At 41.6% G+C, this 17,249-nt stretch overlaps 1 protein-coding gene across 1 annotated transcript in view; it reads left to right on the forward strand.

The window, feature by feature from the left end:
* The first annotated feature begins 6,278 nt into the window (after positions 1–6,278).
* The window catches only part of DOCK9 (dedicator of cytokinesis 9), a 111,615-nt gene continuing 100,644 nt past the window's right edge, over positions 6,279–17,249 (forward strand). Inside the window, 1 exon segment of the mRNA XM_032679239.1 lies at positions 6,279–6,451. Within this exon segment, the coding sequence (XP_032535130.1) occupies positions 6,338–6,451 (114 nt within the window). The 5' untranslated portion in view covers positions 6,279–6,337.

Raw genomic sequence — 17,249 nt, forward strand, 5'->3', positions numbered from 1 at the left:
TACAACAAAGCTTAGGCTGATGATAAAAGAAAGATGTGTCCCATGGTATGCAGCTAAGCAGCTGCTGGTGGTCATGGTATGACATGAAGCATGTCTTAAAAGTGCACAGAAATCCTTAACAGCAGTTCAGAGAAAGCTGTGAAGGCAAATAAACATTTTAAATTCTGAGAGTTAAACTCTAAAACATTTAAAAGTCTGAGTTTATTGGTAGAAAACCTTATGCATCTATTTTTACTTTTGTTAAAAGTAACCTTTATTGCCCTGGTCCAACACAAACTACCTAAACTGAGATTAGACCAATCAAAATAACCTAAACCAAAATCAGAGTAGCCACTCAGAAAACACTCCTGCATTTATTTCCTATCAGGTTTAAAATCACACAGTTGCCATACTTCATTGAAAATATAAGAAAATGATGTGGAATTCTGTACATATTATATGACTAACTCCCCCAAAAATATTAGCAATACTCATGGGTAAATTCTTACAACTAATGCTGAAGAAGGAATACTATCCCAGGAGCCTGAATTTAAATGATTAATTGACTGATAAACTGAAAGAAGTGTCATAATGGTTTTATGAGTCAGTGGAAGAGACAGGAAGTGAGTTACTCTGTATCCTCATGAACTTGCAAAGGAATTTATTTACACAGAACTATAGTTAATCCTAGTTGGAGTTTAGACAGGGTATGGGAGGTAACATCACCTCTGCTTTTAAGGAAAAAGAAGCTACATTTTTGCTGTGCATCAGTTCAGGGAAAGATTTAGTTGCTTATATTAATTTTGTAATACCTCTGCTGAACATGAGACATATAATTGGAAAAATGAGCTTTTAAAATTGCACATGGGTAGAAAGATCACAGAGTAGTTACTTGGTCCTTCCTCAAGTTTCTGTTGGCAGGGTTACAATAACTAAGCCTAAAACACAGTTACACTGAAACTAATTACATCATTCTGCAAAGCAGGTAATGGATGTAGTTTTATTAATAGTACCATGCTGGAAGTTACTGAGAAATTTCCACTAAATGCTTCTTCCCTTCACCACGTGATATACCCAGGTTTCCAGGTAAGGAATAAACCAGAATATTTTCTGCGTTTTCATTTATGAGCAGCAGAACACACATACATGTATGTTCTCTTTTTAGTAATATAAGCAAAGGAAACAACATCAAACTAATTTACAGTGTATCTGGTCAGTGGAATACTTATTCTACCTTACACTAAGTAGCTTTTCAGGTGTTTGACTTTAAGATAAACTTTGTAGACGTAGGGACACATCTGACAAAAATGGTGTTAAGAAGGCATATTACGGATTTCATGGGGTAAATCAGTGTCATATAATCAAAGTAATCTGTAAATGCTTTTATATTTCTGTACATAAACTTTGGTACACTCATGTTCTAATGGGAGGGGGAGGAAGAACTAAAAGCTGCTATTCAGAAATATCTGTGTGGACGGCTTGCATAATACTTAGAAGGATAAATTAGCTGTATCTGAGAAAAAGTCAGTCTTAGCCAGATGCAGAAAAAAGCACTCCATTATTCCTTTCAGGCTTTGGGAGAATTTTAAAAAGTAGCTCAAATGAACCTCCTCCAGCACATCATTGAATGGGTTAGTATGTTTGAAGATGCTAAGAAAGCTATCTATCAGCAGTATTGTTTTACTTTAACTTTTACAAGTATACAGAACTAATAACTCATTTTAAATCACTCATAAAATGCTTTTATGCTTTTTATGCTTCTGCCTTTTAGAGGACCAAAAAAAAAAAAAGAAACAAGAAAAGGAGCATCTTGTCTGGATTTTAAGATCTATTTTTAAGTTGTTTATTATTTGTAAAACCTCCAATCTGTCTGCATATCTAATGTTTAGTGAGTACTCCCTTGCTTCCTCTGCTCTTTTAGTACTTACTCGGCCGAATCAAAGAATCATAGAATATGATGAGTTGGAAGGGACTCATCTGCATGAGTCCAACTCCTGGTCCTATGCAGGACAGCCCAAGACTCACACCATGTGCCTGAGAGCATTGTCCAAATGCTTCTTGAACTCTGTCAGGCTTGGTGCTGTGACCACTTCTCTGAGGAGCCTGTTCCAGTGCTCAACCACCCTCTTGGATGAAAACGTTTCCTGATATCCAACCTAAACCTCCTCTGACTCAGCTTCATGCCATTTCCACGAGTGCTGTCACTGGGCACTAGAGTGAAGAGATTGGTACTTTGATGGCCATTATCTCATCAGTTCTTTTTCCTAACGCAAGGATTTGAGGCCCAGAAAAGCTTATTATGATCATCGAGCTTGACCTCCATAGCACATAAACCCAAAAATTTTATAACATCAACTCTGCTTTGAGTTCCATAACTTGAAGAATGACTTAGAGCCCCAGGATTTAGAAAAGCACTACTTCAGTAAAGTTCAAGGACTGCTATATATAAAAACATCATTAATCCTCTTAATTTTAAATGAAAAGTTTGGTCCCATAAGCATTATCTTTGTTGAGTTGTCCATAACCACACTAGTAACACCTCCCTATTTGACTTCAAAATATTCTTTGTACTAGATGCCTTTCCTCCCTATAAATATTTCTGGCTGCATCTATGTGTATTAGCAATTATTTAATGTTTTCTTTACCTAAGTTAATAAATTCTATTAATAGGATTGGCCTTAAACCAAATCCTTGATGTACTTTGCTAAAGAGGTCTCCAATCAATGATGATTGTCAAGATACAATTACTTTTCAGATCTGCATGGGAATTCTTGTCATGCTATTTTAGCTCCAAACCCCCTTTGTTTTACATTTCTAATAGACGCCAAATCAGTTCTCTTCTTCATTTCTGGAACAAACAAGGTGATTATTACCATGAATGATTTAGAATCCCATAGAATTTTGTGACATGACTAGTTGGTCCTGAAAATTTAAATGTTTTAACCTTTGCCAGTTGCTATTTAGCTCCTTACTAAGTACTGATTGAATAAAACATTTGCAATTATATCCAGAAAGTATTACTAGATATCCAGGTTTCTATCAAAAAATAAATGCTTTTATACATCAGCATTGTTACTGGAAGGTGTGTATGTTGAAGTAGCAGGGAAACCCATGCACTGTCTAGATTTTTTCCTTTCTGATCCTGAAATTTTTAAAAAATGTATCCCCCTTGTCCTGTAGGCAACAAGTCAAGAATTTTAAAAAATGTATTCCCCTTGTCCTGTAGGCAACAAGTCAAGACTTTTCATTCATATATTTAGCTACTATGAGTCATTCTTATGTTTCACAACTGTATTCACCATTCCTGCTTATCAGCTTCCCTATTTTCCTTTTGTTTATACACAAAACTGTCACTTTCATTTTCTTTCTTTAACTGAATGCATTTAGCTGAAAAGAAACTTGGATGGTTGCCATAAACATCATATTTTGGGTATACTGTACAGTTTTCTTAAATAACTACTATTGACCTATTTGATGTATTTTTCCTACTATCTCTATCTATACAGGTGTCATGCAGAGTTTTTCAGACTCGGAACACTGAACCTTTCCCAGCAAAGTGCATACTATATATGGGAAATATTTTACAGACAGCAAATATAGTTAAATTATTCCATTTTACATTCAAGCAACCATAACATCAGTAGACTATTTTTATTTTGGTCAGAATTGTCAGAATTCAAAGCACCTGAGAGCTCTGAAATTAACATATGATTTTATTTTAGAAAAAATCATCAATTATTAGATAAATCTAGGGCATGTTTACTTGTGGAGGTTTGAGATCTAGACATATCCTACAGACTGGGATACAAAATTAAAAAGAAGATCTTAAGATAGCTCATTCCAGCTAAATATCTACATAGCTGCTCATCCAGCTCTGTATTCAGATACTGTCTCACCCTTACTCAATTTTCTGACTTATCAGCCTAAACATTGACTCATAAACAGAGATCTTGGACTCATAAATCAGATCTTGGATTGTTAAGTCAGAAACTCTAATGATCTTTAGTGAGCCTGATAAGTCACCCTCTCTGCACATTATCTTTCTTAAAGAAGGTATAACTAATATGAACACTTCCAGTTGTGACAGACATCCTACTAAAAAGCCACAGCTGTGTGTTTGAATAAACGAGCCTTTGATGCAGGTCTGCAAAGTATCTGCCAGAAGAGATCCTTCACTGACAAAAAACTCTGTGTAAGCTACAAATTGTATGTTCGACATTTTTTTATCCTCTTTCTGAAGGAAGTACCTCAGTTATTTGGAATCTTATTAGTACAGATGTGTCTGTGAAGCATCCAAAAAAGTAGGCCTTTATCCAGCTTTCATTTCTGAGTATGTATCCTCAGACACAAGCACTTTGTGCTATTTTTTTCCACCTGAAAGGCCCTCTACCCTTGTCCACAGCACTCAGTTGCTCCCTCCATCAGTGGTAAGCTGTATATTCAGTGTAGAGAAGTGTTGTGAGTTTATATAAAAAGATGCTTAAGAAGATAAAGGTGTGCAAGCCCTAATGCTCTCAAATGCTCGAAGCATTTAAATGTGTCTACTGCCTGCACACCTTCCAGCACTGTTGCTAGCCAGGCTCTCAGCAGGAATTCACAGTAATTAAGCAAGCTAGAGGCACCCATGTTTTTACAGAATCACAGAATCGAACTGTCAGGGTTGGAAAGGACCTCTGGATATCATCTCGTCCAACCCCTAGGGTTGGACCAACCCCAGCGTCACTTAGAGCAGGTTACACAGCAATGCATCCAGGTGGGTTTGGATGTTTCCAGAGAGGGAGAATCCACACCCTCCCTGGGTAGCCTGTTCCAGTGATCTGCTCTGCCACCCTAAAAGAAAGAAGTTCTTCCTCATCTTGAGGTGAACTTCTATTTTAGTTTATGGTCATTGCTCCTTGTCCTGTCACTGAGCACCACTGAAAAGAGTCTGGCACCACTCTTTTGACAGATTAATATGATATATTTATATGCATTGATGAGATCCCCTCTTAGTCTTCTCTTCTCCAGGACTAAACAGGCTCAGCTCACTGCAGTCTCTCCTCCTTAGAGAGATGCTCCAGACCCCTCATCAGCTTTGTGGACCCTTACTCTACCGAAGACATGTGAGCAACTTCGCCTACAATAGAAACTATTCCTGAGGACAAAAATGTACAAGGAAAACCTGAGAGACAAAGTTGGATGCATGAGCAGCACATGCACTTGTTCCACACTGAGGGGCTGCCGCAGCTCCAGCACCCATTATCCAAGTTTTTGGACCCTCTCACTTATACAGCTCCACGTATGTGTGGGGTATGTCTACAAGGTACAGAATCACAGAGTAGGGTAAGGGTTGGAAGGGACCACAGTGGGTCATCTGGTCCAATGTCCCTGTTCAAGCAGGTCATCCCAGAGCACACAGTACAGGATTGTGTCCAGGTGGTTTTGACATCTCCAGTGAGGGAGACCGCAACCTCTCTGGGCAATCTGTTCCAGTGCATGGTGACCACACAGTAAAGTTCTTCCTCATGTTCAGGAACTCTCCTGTCCATCAGTTTCTGCCTGCTGTCTCTTGTCCTATTTCTTGCACAGCCGAGAAGAGCCTGGATCCATCCTCTTGGCACCCTCCCTTCAGATACTTACACACACTGACGAGCTCCCCTCTCAGTCGTCTCTTTTCAAGGCTGAACAGGCCCAGTTCCCTCGCCCTTTCCCAAGAAGAGATATGTTCCAGTTCCTTAATCATGTTGTTGCCCTCCGCTGGAACCCTCCAGGAGCTCCCACGTCTCTCTTGCAACTGAGGAGCCCAGAGCTGGACACAGCATTCCAGATGTGGCCTCTCTAGGGCTGAGCAGAGGGAGTAGGATCACCTCCCTCCCTGATACAGGACACAAACAGGAGCAGCAGCCACAGGGGCAGAGCCACGGGCAGACGACAGGGACAGAGCCGCGACCGCCACTCCCCGCGGGGGCGGTGCCGCTCGGCATTGGGCGGGAACTTCCGGCTCCGGCGGCCCCGCCCCTCGCCGCCGTCCCGGGTCCGCGCTAAGCCAATGAGGGCGCGGAGCCGCAGCCGGGCAGGTAACCGGGCGCCCAATCAGAGCGGCGCTGCGGGAACAGGTGGGCACGGCGAGGTCCCGCCCCCGCCCAGCTGGCGGCCGCGCCAATCAGGGCAGGAGGGAAGCAGGGAAGGAGGGAGGGAAGGAGGGAGGGGCTGCCTGCGGCTCCTGGCGGAGCTGCGCTCGCTGCCCGCCCCTCGACGGCCGCCCCCGGCTGTCCGTCCGACCGTCCCTCCGGCGGCCGCGCCGGGAGGGCAGCGGGCGGCCCCGCGCCGAGGGAGGGAGGGAGCGGGCGGGCGGGCGGGCGCGGAGGCAGGAGCAGCCATGGCACTCGTGGCCCCGGAGACTCGGAAGTTCACGCGGGCGCTGAGCAAGCCCGGCACGGCGGCCGAGCTGCGGCAGAGCGTCTCAGAGGTGGTGCGTGGCTCCGTCCTGCTGGTGAGTGCGGCGGCTGCCCGGGCGAGGTTCCGGCCGGGGCCTCTTGGGGCTGCGGCGGTGTTCCCGGAGGGGGAGACGGGCCCTTCGATCCCTCCCGGGATGTCACGGCGGCGGTGCGGGCTTTGATCCCCCCCGGGCTTTGCGGCTCCTTGGCCGCCCCAGCGGGGCGAGATGCGGGAGCAGCCGCAGGCGGAGCGGCACGCTCCCGGCCACCGAGGGAGCGCGCCCGCCCGTGGGATGCGGCGCCGGCGGGCACGGCCGGGCGCTCCCGCCCCATCCCTGCCAAACTTCACTGTGGAGCGAGCGGGCGCAGCTGGCGCCCGGGCCTGACATGACCGAAGCACTTTGTGTGTGCCGAAATAGCGGCGCAAAAGAGATTTTCATCCTCGTTGCTTTCAACGAGAAAGTAGTCTTTACAACTAATACGCAGGTTTTTTTGTTGCGTCGTGTAGAATGGAAGATGAATGCTGGCAAGTGTAGCAGGAATGTTTTAGTGTGTTGTTTATCCTGCTGTCTGTACCGTGCTAGCTCATGGTAGTTGCCTTTTTCAGTGCACAATTCAGCGCGTTCGTCTAATTTGAACTGCCAAAAGTAATTTGTGTTAAGGTGTTTAGTCCATGGAAAAGAAGACTGAGAGGGATCTCATCAGTGCATATAATATGTCAAAGGCAGGTGTCAAGAGGATGGTGCCACATTCTTTTCAGTGGTGCCAGCAACAGGACGAGGAGCAATGGCATAAACTAAAACAGAAGAAGTTCACCTCAAGATGAGGAAGAACTACTTTTCATTGAGGGTGGCAGAGCACTGGAACAGGCTGCCCAGGTGGTCGTGGATTCTCCCTCTCTGGAAACGTTCCAAACCCACCTGGATGCATTGCTGTGTAACCTGTTTTAAGTGACCCTGCCTTGGCAGGGAGGTTGGACTGGATGATCTTCAGAGGTCCCTTCCAGCACTTAACAGTTCTGTGATTCTGTTAGATGCTGAACTGAGGCATCTGGGACAGAGAGAGAAAGAGATGTTTTTTGGCCTGTCTGTATGCAGGTGGTGACATCTTAAGCAGCCTCAGCAAGACTGTTCAGAGCTTCTCTTCTAATGCATTCATGGTATGCATTTGTTTTTTCTTGTGGTTTTGTTATCTCCAAGGGGAATGCTTCAGTAAGCACTTAACCTGTGTTAGTAACTTGGTTTGGTGCTGGGTTCTGATCCTGGAAGCTGATCTGTCATTGGTTTTGCTCTTGCTAATGCTAATATGGTCTTGTCTAACTTTTTTAAACTACCCCTTCGGGACACTGTCTTGTTATAGCTATGTGTTGTGAGAGTAACAAATGCTGTAGCTGTGATTGCAAGACGAATACCTCTCTTTAATAAACAAAGGCTTTAAAATTAAATTGCTCTTTACTTAAATATGGGTGATGTAATTATATAAAGGACCTAATATGCATAGTTGGGGGTCCGCCTGGATACTGACAGCTTTCCACAAGGCACTAGCACATGCACATGTAATGAATATTTGGAATGTATTAGCAATTCCCCAGGGATCAAGTATTTCTTGGTAAGAGTGGAAGAAGAATATATGTATATGTATATTTTAAAGTATTTTTTTGCACTAAGGGATCATGAGAGAGATAGGTATTTTCATGACACAAATGTTTCTTTTGCAGTAATTGGTAACCTTGCCATTCCCTTGTCTACCCTTGAGAAGCTTTTTCCTTAGTTCACTTATGACTGGTTCATGGGGATGAGTTGGAAAATGATTCTTTAGTTAATTCAAATACATAATAGGGTGATAGGCACTGATATCCCAGGTATTTATGCCACAACAGCGTATTCTGTAGAATTTTATGGCAAATAAAGAAGTGAAGTTATGAAGTGGTGTACTGGCTTAATCTTATTCTGGATAAGGTCTTCATCAGTATTTTATAAAGCAAAATTAGTGACTTACCATTCATTGTGACTTAACGTTCATATCAGGTTTGTGATCCTTTTCTGTTAGCTCGATGCATGAAGCAAAATCCCCATTTGTCTCATGTACAGTCTAGTGCTGAAGTTCACCTTTCAGTTTCAGACATGTTTTGACCCTGCTGATATGTCTCTCTTACAATCATAAATACTGTTCATTTTATCACTGAACTTCAATGTTCCTGACACAAACTGCTTAAATAATTAAATAAAAGGCTAGTACTTGCAGGTTTACATTTACATTCTACATTTGCTTCCTCCTGTTAATGTACCGTAACTCTTTTGTTGAACATTGTGATATTTGGAATGAAATTGTACTTTTTTAAAGGAGGAGTTTAGGTGGGATAGTATTGTTCTTTGCTATAAAAGTCTTTTAAAAAGTCTTTGCTTCTGTAAGTTTGACTGGTTGACCTGTTTCTTAGCTGTTGGAATTTCTGGGCTTTGTTATCTGAAAAATCTCGGGCTGACCTGGTGAAAATAGGAGTCTTAGCAGCATTATAATAGTGGAGTATTCTATTCAGATGTGTGACTTTAAAGTAAAGACCCACTTTCTTTCCAAAGCTGCCTCTCAAAGCTCTTCTATAGAGCATACTCCTAGGATTTTTTTTTGAACTGGCTTGTCACAAATGTCTTGCTTGAGAATAGTGCAGCATTGGTAACTAATGTACTCTTTCTGTGATCACCTTGCTCTGAGGGAAGTGCTGAGGTTTACCAGTACTGAAAAACTACTGAAGCTGTTTTCCATTAACTAGGCTGCAGTGTAGAATCTGGAGGTGGGAAAGAATTCAAACTACTAGTTCATGATGGGTGATCTGTCCAGATCTGTACAACCAAATATCACTTCTGACTGAAAATCTCTGCAGCAGAATGTGCTGAGCAGTGATGCAATCATCGTCGTTACTTGCAGTAGCAGATAAAAGTGAACTGTGAATACCCTCTGAGGTTTGAGTGGATCTCTAACTTGTTGTTACAGCTACTGTTACATCCATTTTTACAGCCAACAATGTATGGCTAGACTTAGAAAGCAAAAAAAGTTTTTTCCCATCTTTAAAGAGGTTTATTAGCTCATATTACTAAAATATGCTTGTTTTTTTCTGTTTTATAAATGTTCTTAAGTTGCTATTGATGAAAGAGGACTGAAAACAGCATGTCAGTAGGATAGCATGGTATATCTTAAATTTGCAGATTACTCTTCATTGGGACTAAAGACTTTCAGTCAGCTGACACACTAAATAACTTGACTGTGTAGAAAAAACCCATGAAACAGCTGTGGTTTGCCAAACTAGTTTTCATCACAGAATGAAGCCAGCTTTTTTGTCAGCCTTTGACATCTCATACGTCTTTCTGTCTGCTGAACAGACAAGTACAGTTCAGTTGGCTAAACTGAAAACTTATTTGACAATCAGCTTTCCGTTAGGGTGTGAGGCACATAATATTTTCTTGATTATTTGGTTCAGTTTTTTCTGTTTTCTGCTTGACATCCTTGCTGAATATCCTCTTGTGCATTGTTGATGTTGTTTTGACTTCAAACTTGACACGTGACTTAATTTGATGCCTCTGGCCACCCAAATACATTTATATCGAGGGAGAAGACTATGGGGATGACAAGTCTATCTCTTAAACCAGCAATCTTACCAAGAGCAGTTTTCAATTCTCTTTAGTATTATGGTATAATTGGAAATGATCTTTTTAAGTTGTGATGAGAGTTACTCCAGTCATGTTGCTACAGATCAGTAGGGACTTCAGGAGGTGTATGGTGGTCTTGTTCAATGGTATGTATGATAATTTATCTCAGTGACAAAATTACCCTGTATAAGTTAAGGATATTAAAGGATAATAGGCAATTAAGATAATGTTTAGCCATATGAAATTTAATCTGCTTTTGCCTAGCTGTCAATCAAATGCCCTTATTAAATATGCAGATAATTGAAAATTGTTAAATATGCAAATAATGCAGCAGAAGTGTTTCCCACATGTCAAAATTAACATTCTGTTAGAAGAAACTCGAGATATGGGAAAACAGGATGAAATAAGAGTTATCACAAATGCTCTGGTGCAGCTCTTCGTTTTTTGATTTGGATGTGTAAAATAGATTTGATAAATTGAAGGCTAGAACTGGTATCTTAAGATACCAGTGGGGCTTTATAAGTTTCGATACCTGGTAGAGCTCTTGGGTTCTAAAACTCTTGGCAGAAATGCAGAAATTCAGCGTTTCAGACAGGGGGGAAATCAGTGTATCTCAAAGACAATGCTTGGATTTCCTAGTGAGTTGGGGAACCCCTGGAAACTACAGGCCTGTCAGTCTCACTTCAGTGCCTGGTAAAGTTATGGAAAAGATATTTGCGTAGTATTGAAAAAACCTGTAAGACAAGGCAGTCATTGGTCACAGCCAGGACAGCTTCAGAGGGGAAGTCCTGCTTATCCAAGGTAACCCCAGCTAGTTGATCAAGGGAACCACTTGAGGTATCTTTTTGTATTTCAGTAAAGCTTTTCGATACTGGTCTCTCACAGGATCCTTCTGGACAAAATGTCCAGCACACAGCTGGATAACACATCATGTGGTGGATGAGCAGTTGGCTCACAGGTGGAGCACAGAGGGTAATAGTGAATGGGGGAACAGCAGACCTGTCACTAGTGGGGTTCCATAGGGCTACCTCTTGGGCCCTGTGCTCTTCAACATCTTCATAAATGACTTGATGCAGGACTGGAAGGGATACTAAGCAAATTTGCAGATGACACAAAACTGGGAGGGCTGTTGACTCCCTTGAAGGCAGGGTTGCCCTGCAGAGAGACCTCAGCAAATTAGGGGAATGGACAATCACCAACCATATGAAGTTCAACAAGGAAAAGTGCAGGATTCTGCACCTGGGATGGGCAATCCTATGTGTTCATACATAGGGGAATGGGGTGCTAGAAAGCAGTGCCTTGGGAATGAACCTGAGGTCCTGACTGGATGGCAAGTGAATATGAGTCAGCAGTGCCCTGGCAGCCACAAGGGCCAACCATGTCCTGGGGGGCATCAGGCAAAGCATTGCCAACAGTCAAGGGAGGGGATTGTCCTGCTCTGCTCTGCACTGGTGCAGCCTCACCTTGAATACTGTGTGCAGTTTGGTCACCAAAATATAAAAAAGATATTAAGCTCTTAGAGAGCGTCCAAAGGAGGGGCAATGAAGATGGTCAAGGGCCTTGAGGGAAGGCCGTATGAGGAGTGCTGAGCAGAATGAGGCCAGGAGCTGGACTCGATGATTCTTGTGGATCCTGTACAACTCAACATAATCGTGATTCTGTGATCTCAAACTCCTAATGTTCTTTCTCTCTTAAAAAAACCTAGGTCAACTTGTCTTTCCAATCCTAGTATCTGCTCCTTGAACCTCCAACTCCATAAAAAAAGATGATGAGGTGCACTCTGTGCTGTATTATTACAAGTATTTTTAAGATGGTGTGTTTCCAAAAACACAGTTACTGGGAGAATTATGTATTATTTTCTGATTTGGTTTTTTTCCTTTCTGATTCATATAGTGTTTAATATGCCCTGTGCACAGAGGACTTTTGTCCTCTGCAAAGTGGCTTTTCAGTATATGATGAACGGAGTATTTGGAACCTCATAAACTGCCAGATTTCAGTTGTAGTGTGTGTGTAGAGAGGATAGTTGACGACTTCCTTTAGGAAAGTAGGAATTCAAAAGTCGAATGTAATGGTAAAGGGGAGGGAAGGCTGGAATCTTCTAGAGCTGTAAAAAAGCTGGAAATATGGATGAAGCTTGAGCTTTTTGTAAATGGAATGTGAAATTGTATATGTAAGGAATCTGGGAGAAGTGAATTGTTATGAATGGATGAGTGAAAGCAGGGAGATGAGAACTGATACTCAAGATTTTAGGGGAAAAATTGTTGCTGGCAATGAACATCGTCCTAACACATTCAATCTTGGAACATGATACAAATGGTAATGCTCACCCTGAACTGTTGAACTTTACTTGGGGAAAAAATCTCAGTACTCAACTCTGAAGAAGTTATTTTAGTTTATGGTATCTACTGCTTACCTTTCCTAAGGGAAATAAAAATTGTCAGCGAATAAGATCTTTTGGATAAAGTTGCTAATTTTATTTTTGCATGGTGGTCAAAGAACTTATTAATGCAGTGATTTTAAAAAAATAATATATTAAAATGTGTGTAAAATTTCTTTCCTTAGCTAGTGGTTTTTTTTTGATTTTGAGGTTGAATGATTGCGAGTATTTCATTTGGATACTGAAGGCAAAACTCCTTCATTTGTAAGACAAAGTAAAGACAAATTTGTTTTCCCTTCCCCCCCCTTAGGTTGTCTGTGTCCATAAAAGCATTAATTATGCAAGGCAGAAAAGGCATAAAATTGCACAAGTAGTCCATGTATTACACAATACTTTTCTCATTGAAGTATTTTTTGAAATAATTTCTATCTAAAGATGAGAAGATACTCCAATAATTCTGGTCATGTAACTTATTTTAGACCTTAATTTAGAAGTTACATAGTTTTGTGAAAGGAGGCTTACATTCTGTCTTAGTCCAGAGGTACTGATGTATCTAGTGTCTAAAATTTAATAATCTATGAGATAGTGGTAGGTACTACATCCTAAGAAGCTATTGAATTTTATTTTTTAATTTTATTTTACTTTAAGAATCTTCAAAGTTCTTTTTGTGAGAATGAAAATGAGCATATATTATCTCAAAATAGACATTTCCTCTAGCATTAAACCCCCAATAAATTAACAGGCATGTTAACCTGTTTAACATTATAGACTAGATGTCTTGTGTTAAGCAAGGGTCAAAATTTCATTGGTACAATGGACTTTGCTGTGGAAAAAAGTTTGCTAGATGTCTAAAGGTCTTCAACAAGCTGAGCAGGAGCTCTGGAGGGAGTTTTATGAAGAAAACTGTTGTGGACCACAAACATTTGGTCAGAGAAATCTGTTGCTGGGGTTGTCTTCTGCTTGCACTCTCACTGTGACTGGTTGACAGAAGTATCAGCTTTACTGCAGAAACATTAAGAAAATAAAAAAATCTTAATCTGACTGCAAGGTGTGTGGGATGGGATTCTTTGTTAGCGTAAAGATGGATTACTATGTCTGTTAGAACAGTTTGTCATCTCCTCATCTGTGCTTAATAAATCAGATATGAGAGGAGGAATGGGGAATCCAGATACTGTCTTCTGCAGGCTCCTGCTGCCTCCAGAGATTCCTGACAGTTCAAGTAAGGGGAAAAATACGAAAGAAGAAATCAAAAGCCTTTGTTGAAAAGTCTGGATCTGGCACCTCAGGCTGGTGAAACATCCTTCCATTATGTGAGTAGGGCTCTGTTTAAGGCAGTGGTGAATATCCAGAATAATAATAAAAAAAAAAGCGCAGCCGGAAAGACCTCTCCAAATGATGTGATGCCAAGGAATGCTGTGGTTCTCTCACACAGTGACAGGTTGGCTGAGACTGGAAGACACCTCTGGAGGTTGTTTGGTCAAACCCTCTGCCTCAAGCAGTGTCACCTAGAGCCAGTTGCCAAGGCTGCGCCCAGGCAGCTTTTGAATATCTCCAAAGATAGAGACTCCACAACCTCCCTGGGCAGCCTATGCCAGTGCTCAGTCATCCTCACAGTGAAAAAAGCGTTTTCTGATGTTCAGAGGGAACCTCCTGTGTTTCAGTTTGTGCCCATTGCTTCTTATCCTGTCACTGGGCACCACTGAGCAGAGCCTGGCTCTGGCCTCTTTGCACTCTCCCTTCAGGTATTGATGCAGATTGATGGGATCCTCCTGAGCCTTCTCTAGACTGAACATTCCCAGCTCTCTGTTTTTCCTCATGAGAGAGATGCTCCAGTTCCTTCATCATCTTTGTGGCCCACTGCTGTGCTCTCTTCAGTACATCCATGGCTCACGCCGATAGCAGACTGATTCAGACTGGAGTACTTATTGATGTCAGTGTTAATGGAGGCTTTTTCTGGAATTCTAGCTTTAAACGTCTGGGTCCAGGCCACGTTTTGGGTTGGGGCCCTCTCTGAACAAAAAGGCCCAATCCTATTAGAGAACCAGGTAGATTTTTATTTTTTTTTCAGCTCACTAGCTGAAAGAAAGGATGCCAGATAGTTTTAGAAGGAAATTTGTTATTTAACTGCTGCAACTGTGTCAAAAAAAGAACATGAAAGTTCTGGATCATTTTTCAGTCTGGAGACTGTGAGGAGGAAGAAATAATTTAGTTGAGGCTGAATGTTGCTGGAAAAATCAGATTCACAGGATTTCTGTGGAAAGGTAAATGCAAAGTAGACCTTGTTGCATACAACATTCTCAATATTGATAGTTCTGGAAGAAATGGCAACTTTATAATTCTCAACAAATGAAGGAAACATGGTTTAGACTGTTTTTGTTCTCCTAACTGTATTTGTTCTTGAAAAGTTCTTCTAGTAGCAATTCTAGGAAAGAATACTAGAAATTAAGAAATGTAGGACACCAAATCAACAAAACTGGTCACCTTTAAAAATGATATCTCACTCTTCTAAACTTGTTTGTTCATTTTTCCCAAAAAATTTCAGTGTTACAGTCCCTACAAGTTGAAATCAAGTAGTCCCTTTTGAAATTTCTTCTACTGAGAAACATAGTTGTTCATGCAATGGGATATGAAGTGACCTCACATAAAATTAATTAAGGTACCTACATGTGCTTTAAAACACAGCTCTTCCCCAAACCTAAAGAAAACAAGAGAAACAAGCTCAAACCACCCAAAATAAAATAAAAAAAAGAAAGGTAAATGTATCAATTTAGTCACAACAAACCTGAGAAGGAGTAATACTGATCCTGGCTGCTAGAGTACAGAGAAGCCTGTAATATAGATCCATTAGTGTAAATAAATAATCCTTGACTGCTGCTTTGTGTACTTCTGGGTGCTTTTTGATACTCAGGTGTGGCTATTGACTTAAAAAGAAATGGCATGTTGACAGATAGTGATCTAGCTTTGGAAATTTGAGGCATATACTAAACTGTTTTTGGTACTTCCAGGTACTCTGTAGGTGGGAAGGAGTTACTTGGTAAATTCAGAGATAAGACGGGGGCTTATATTTTTACTGCTGTAAAATTATTCCACCAACAAAGAGTGACACATTTTAATCAGAATAGATAATGCATAATTTTAAGCAGAGAAGGTATTTAAAGATCTGGTTACATCAGAGCAGGGATGCAATATGTTTCACTTGTTATAACACACAAGTTTTAATGTAGTTGATTTCAGGACCCTGGAATTTAACGTGTCTGAGTTTATAGACATAAAATTTGCTTTCAGCTTGCAAATCCAAAGCCTCCACTGCCTTTGGATGCTTGTGTTTTGACATGAAGGTATATGATCTTGCTACCTTATTAGTTACCCGAGGCGCAGCTGCCCTTCATAGGCTGAAAGGAGTACTGAAACATACGTGAACAAAAAAAGCAGGAGCTCCACAGAAAGAACTGGGTGTTTTCCACGAGAGTGGCAAGGGCTAGTAACATAGCTCTTGGTCTCATTTTAACAGGTTTGTGAAGAAATCAAAAGTCAAATGGAAATGCTGGCTAACATGGTGGATACAGGAAAGAGGCTTTAGTTTTAAGGTGATTGAAAGGTTGTCATCCATTTTTCAGTTTGCCCGCATTGCCAGTGCTATTTCATGCTCTTTGTTCTTTAATGTTGCATAATGGTGTTTATATCCCTTGGTTTCAGAAGTAGTACTGTTCTTCACCAGGGTGCTGATACTGACAAAGGATCTGTTTGCACTTCACTTGATGCCTTTCTAGGCTTGTTTGTAGGCATGGTGGTAAGACACTAAGTCAGGCAGTAGAATAATACAGAACTGAAGCTTTGTGAAAATAAGATTGAAAATCACCTCATCTAGCCCATTCCTCATTTGCCCCACTACAGTGATGTTGTCAAGCGTTGTTTCAGATGTCTTTCTGTCAGGCATATTTGCACACATCTGCACTGGCACTCATGGCTGGGCTTCGCAAACGAAGATTTGGGAAGAGCTCTACCCACATTTGCTACAAGCATGCTGGTGGCTAAAGAGGCCAATGTGAGATAGACAAGTCTGGTTACAAAAGGCACAGCAGAGAGACTCCTTAGGTGGTATCAGCAAGACACGATTCTTTCCGCATTGTCTTTTCTCCTCGAGAGTGATCCTGCGTGCGTTCTCAAAAGAAGCAGCAGCGTTAGATGGTGTGTCTCCAGGCCTCCCGATTTGAGGCCAGAGTAGACCAGTGATGAAGATCAATATGGCCAAGGCTGAGATGTTGTTTCAGGGAGTCCTTGTATCTTCTCTTTGGGGCTCCTCTCTTGTGGCAGCCAGTGGCAAGTTCACCATAAAGCATGATCTTAGGGAGGTGGTGGTCCTTCATCCTTGAGAAGTGTCCTGCCCATCGCAACTGCGTTCTCAGTAACATGGCCTCAATACTCGTAAGTGCTGCCTGTTCTAGAACAGACGTATTAGTCACATAATCTGACCAGTGGATGTTTAGGATTGTACGGAGACAGTGTTGATGGAAGTGTTCTAAGAGTTACAGATGGTGGCGGTAGATGACCCATGATTCGGATCCATAAAAGAGTAGACAGCACAATGGCTCTGTAAACACTGATCTTTGTACTTTTCTTCAGGTGTTTATTTCGCCAGACTCTTTTATGCAGTTTTCCAAAAGCACTATGTGCCTTTGCTAAGCTGTTGTCTATCTCCCTGTCAATCTTACCATCCAAAGAGATGAGGCTACCTAGGTAATTAAACTGCTGGACTGATTTGAGCTCTGATTTGCCAATGGTGATATGGGTATGATGGAAGACTGCAATACTTGTGCAATGTCATGTTGTCTGATT

This window comes from Chiroxiphia lanceolata, chromosome 2, assembly GCF_009829145.1.
Source record: "Chiroxiphia lanceolata isolate bChiLan1 chromosome 2, bChiLan1.pri, whole genome shotgun sequence".
NCBI classification, from domain to species: Eukaryota; Metazoa; Chordata; class Aves; order Passeriformes; family Pipridae; genus Chiroxiphia; species Chiroxiphia lanceolata.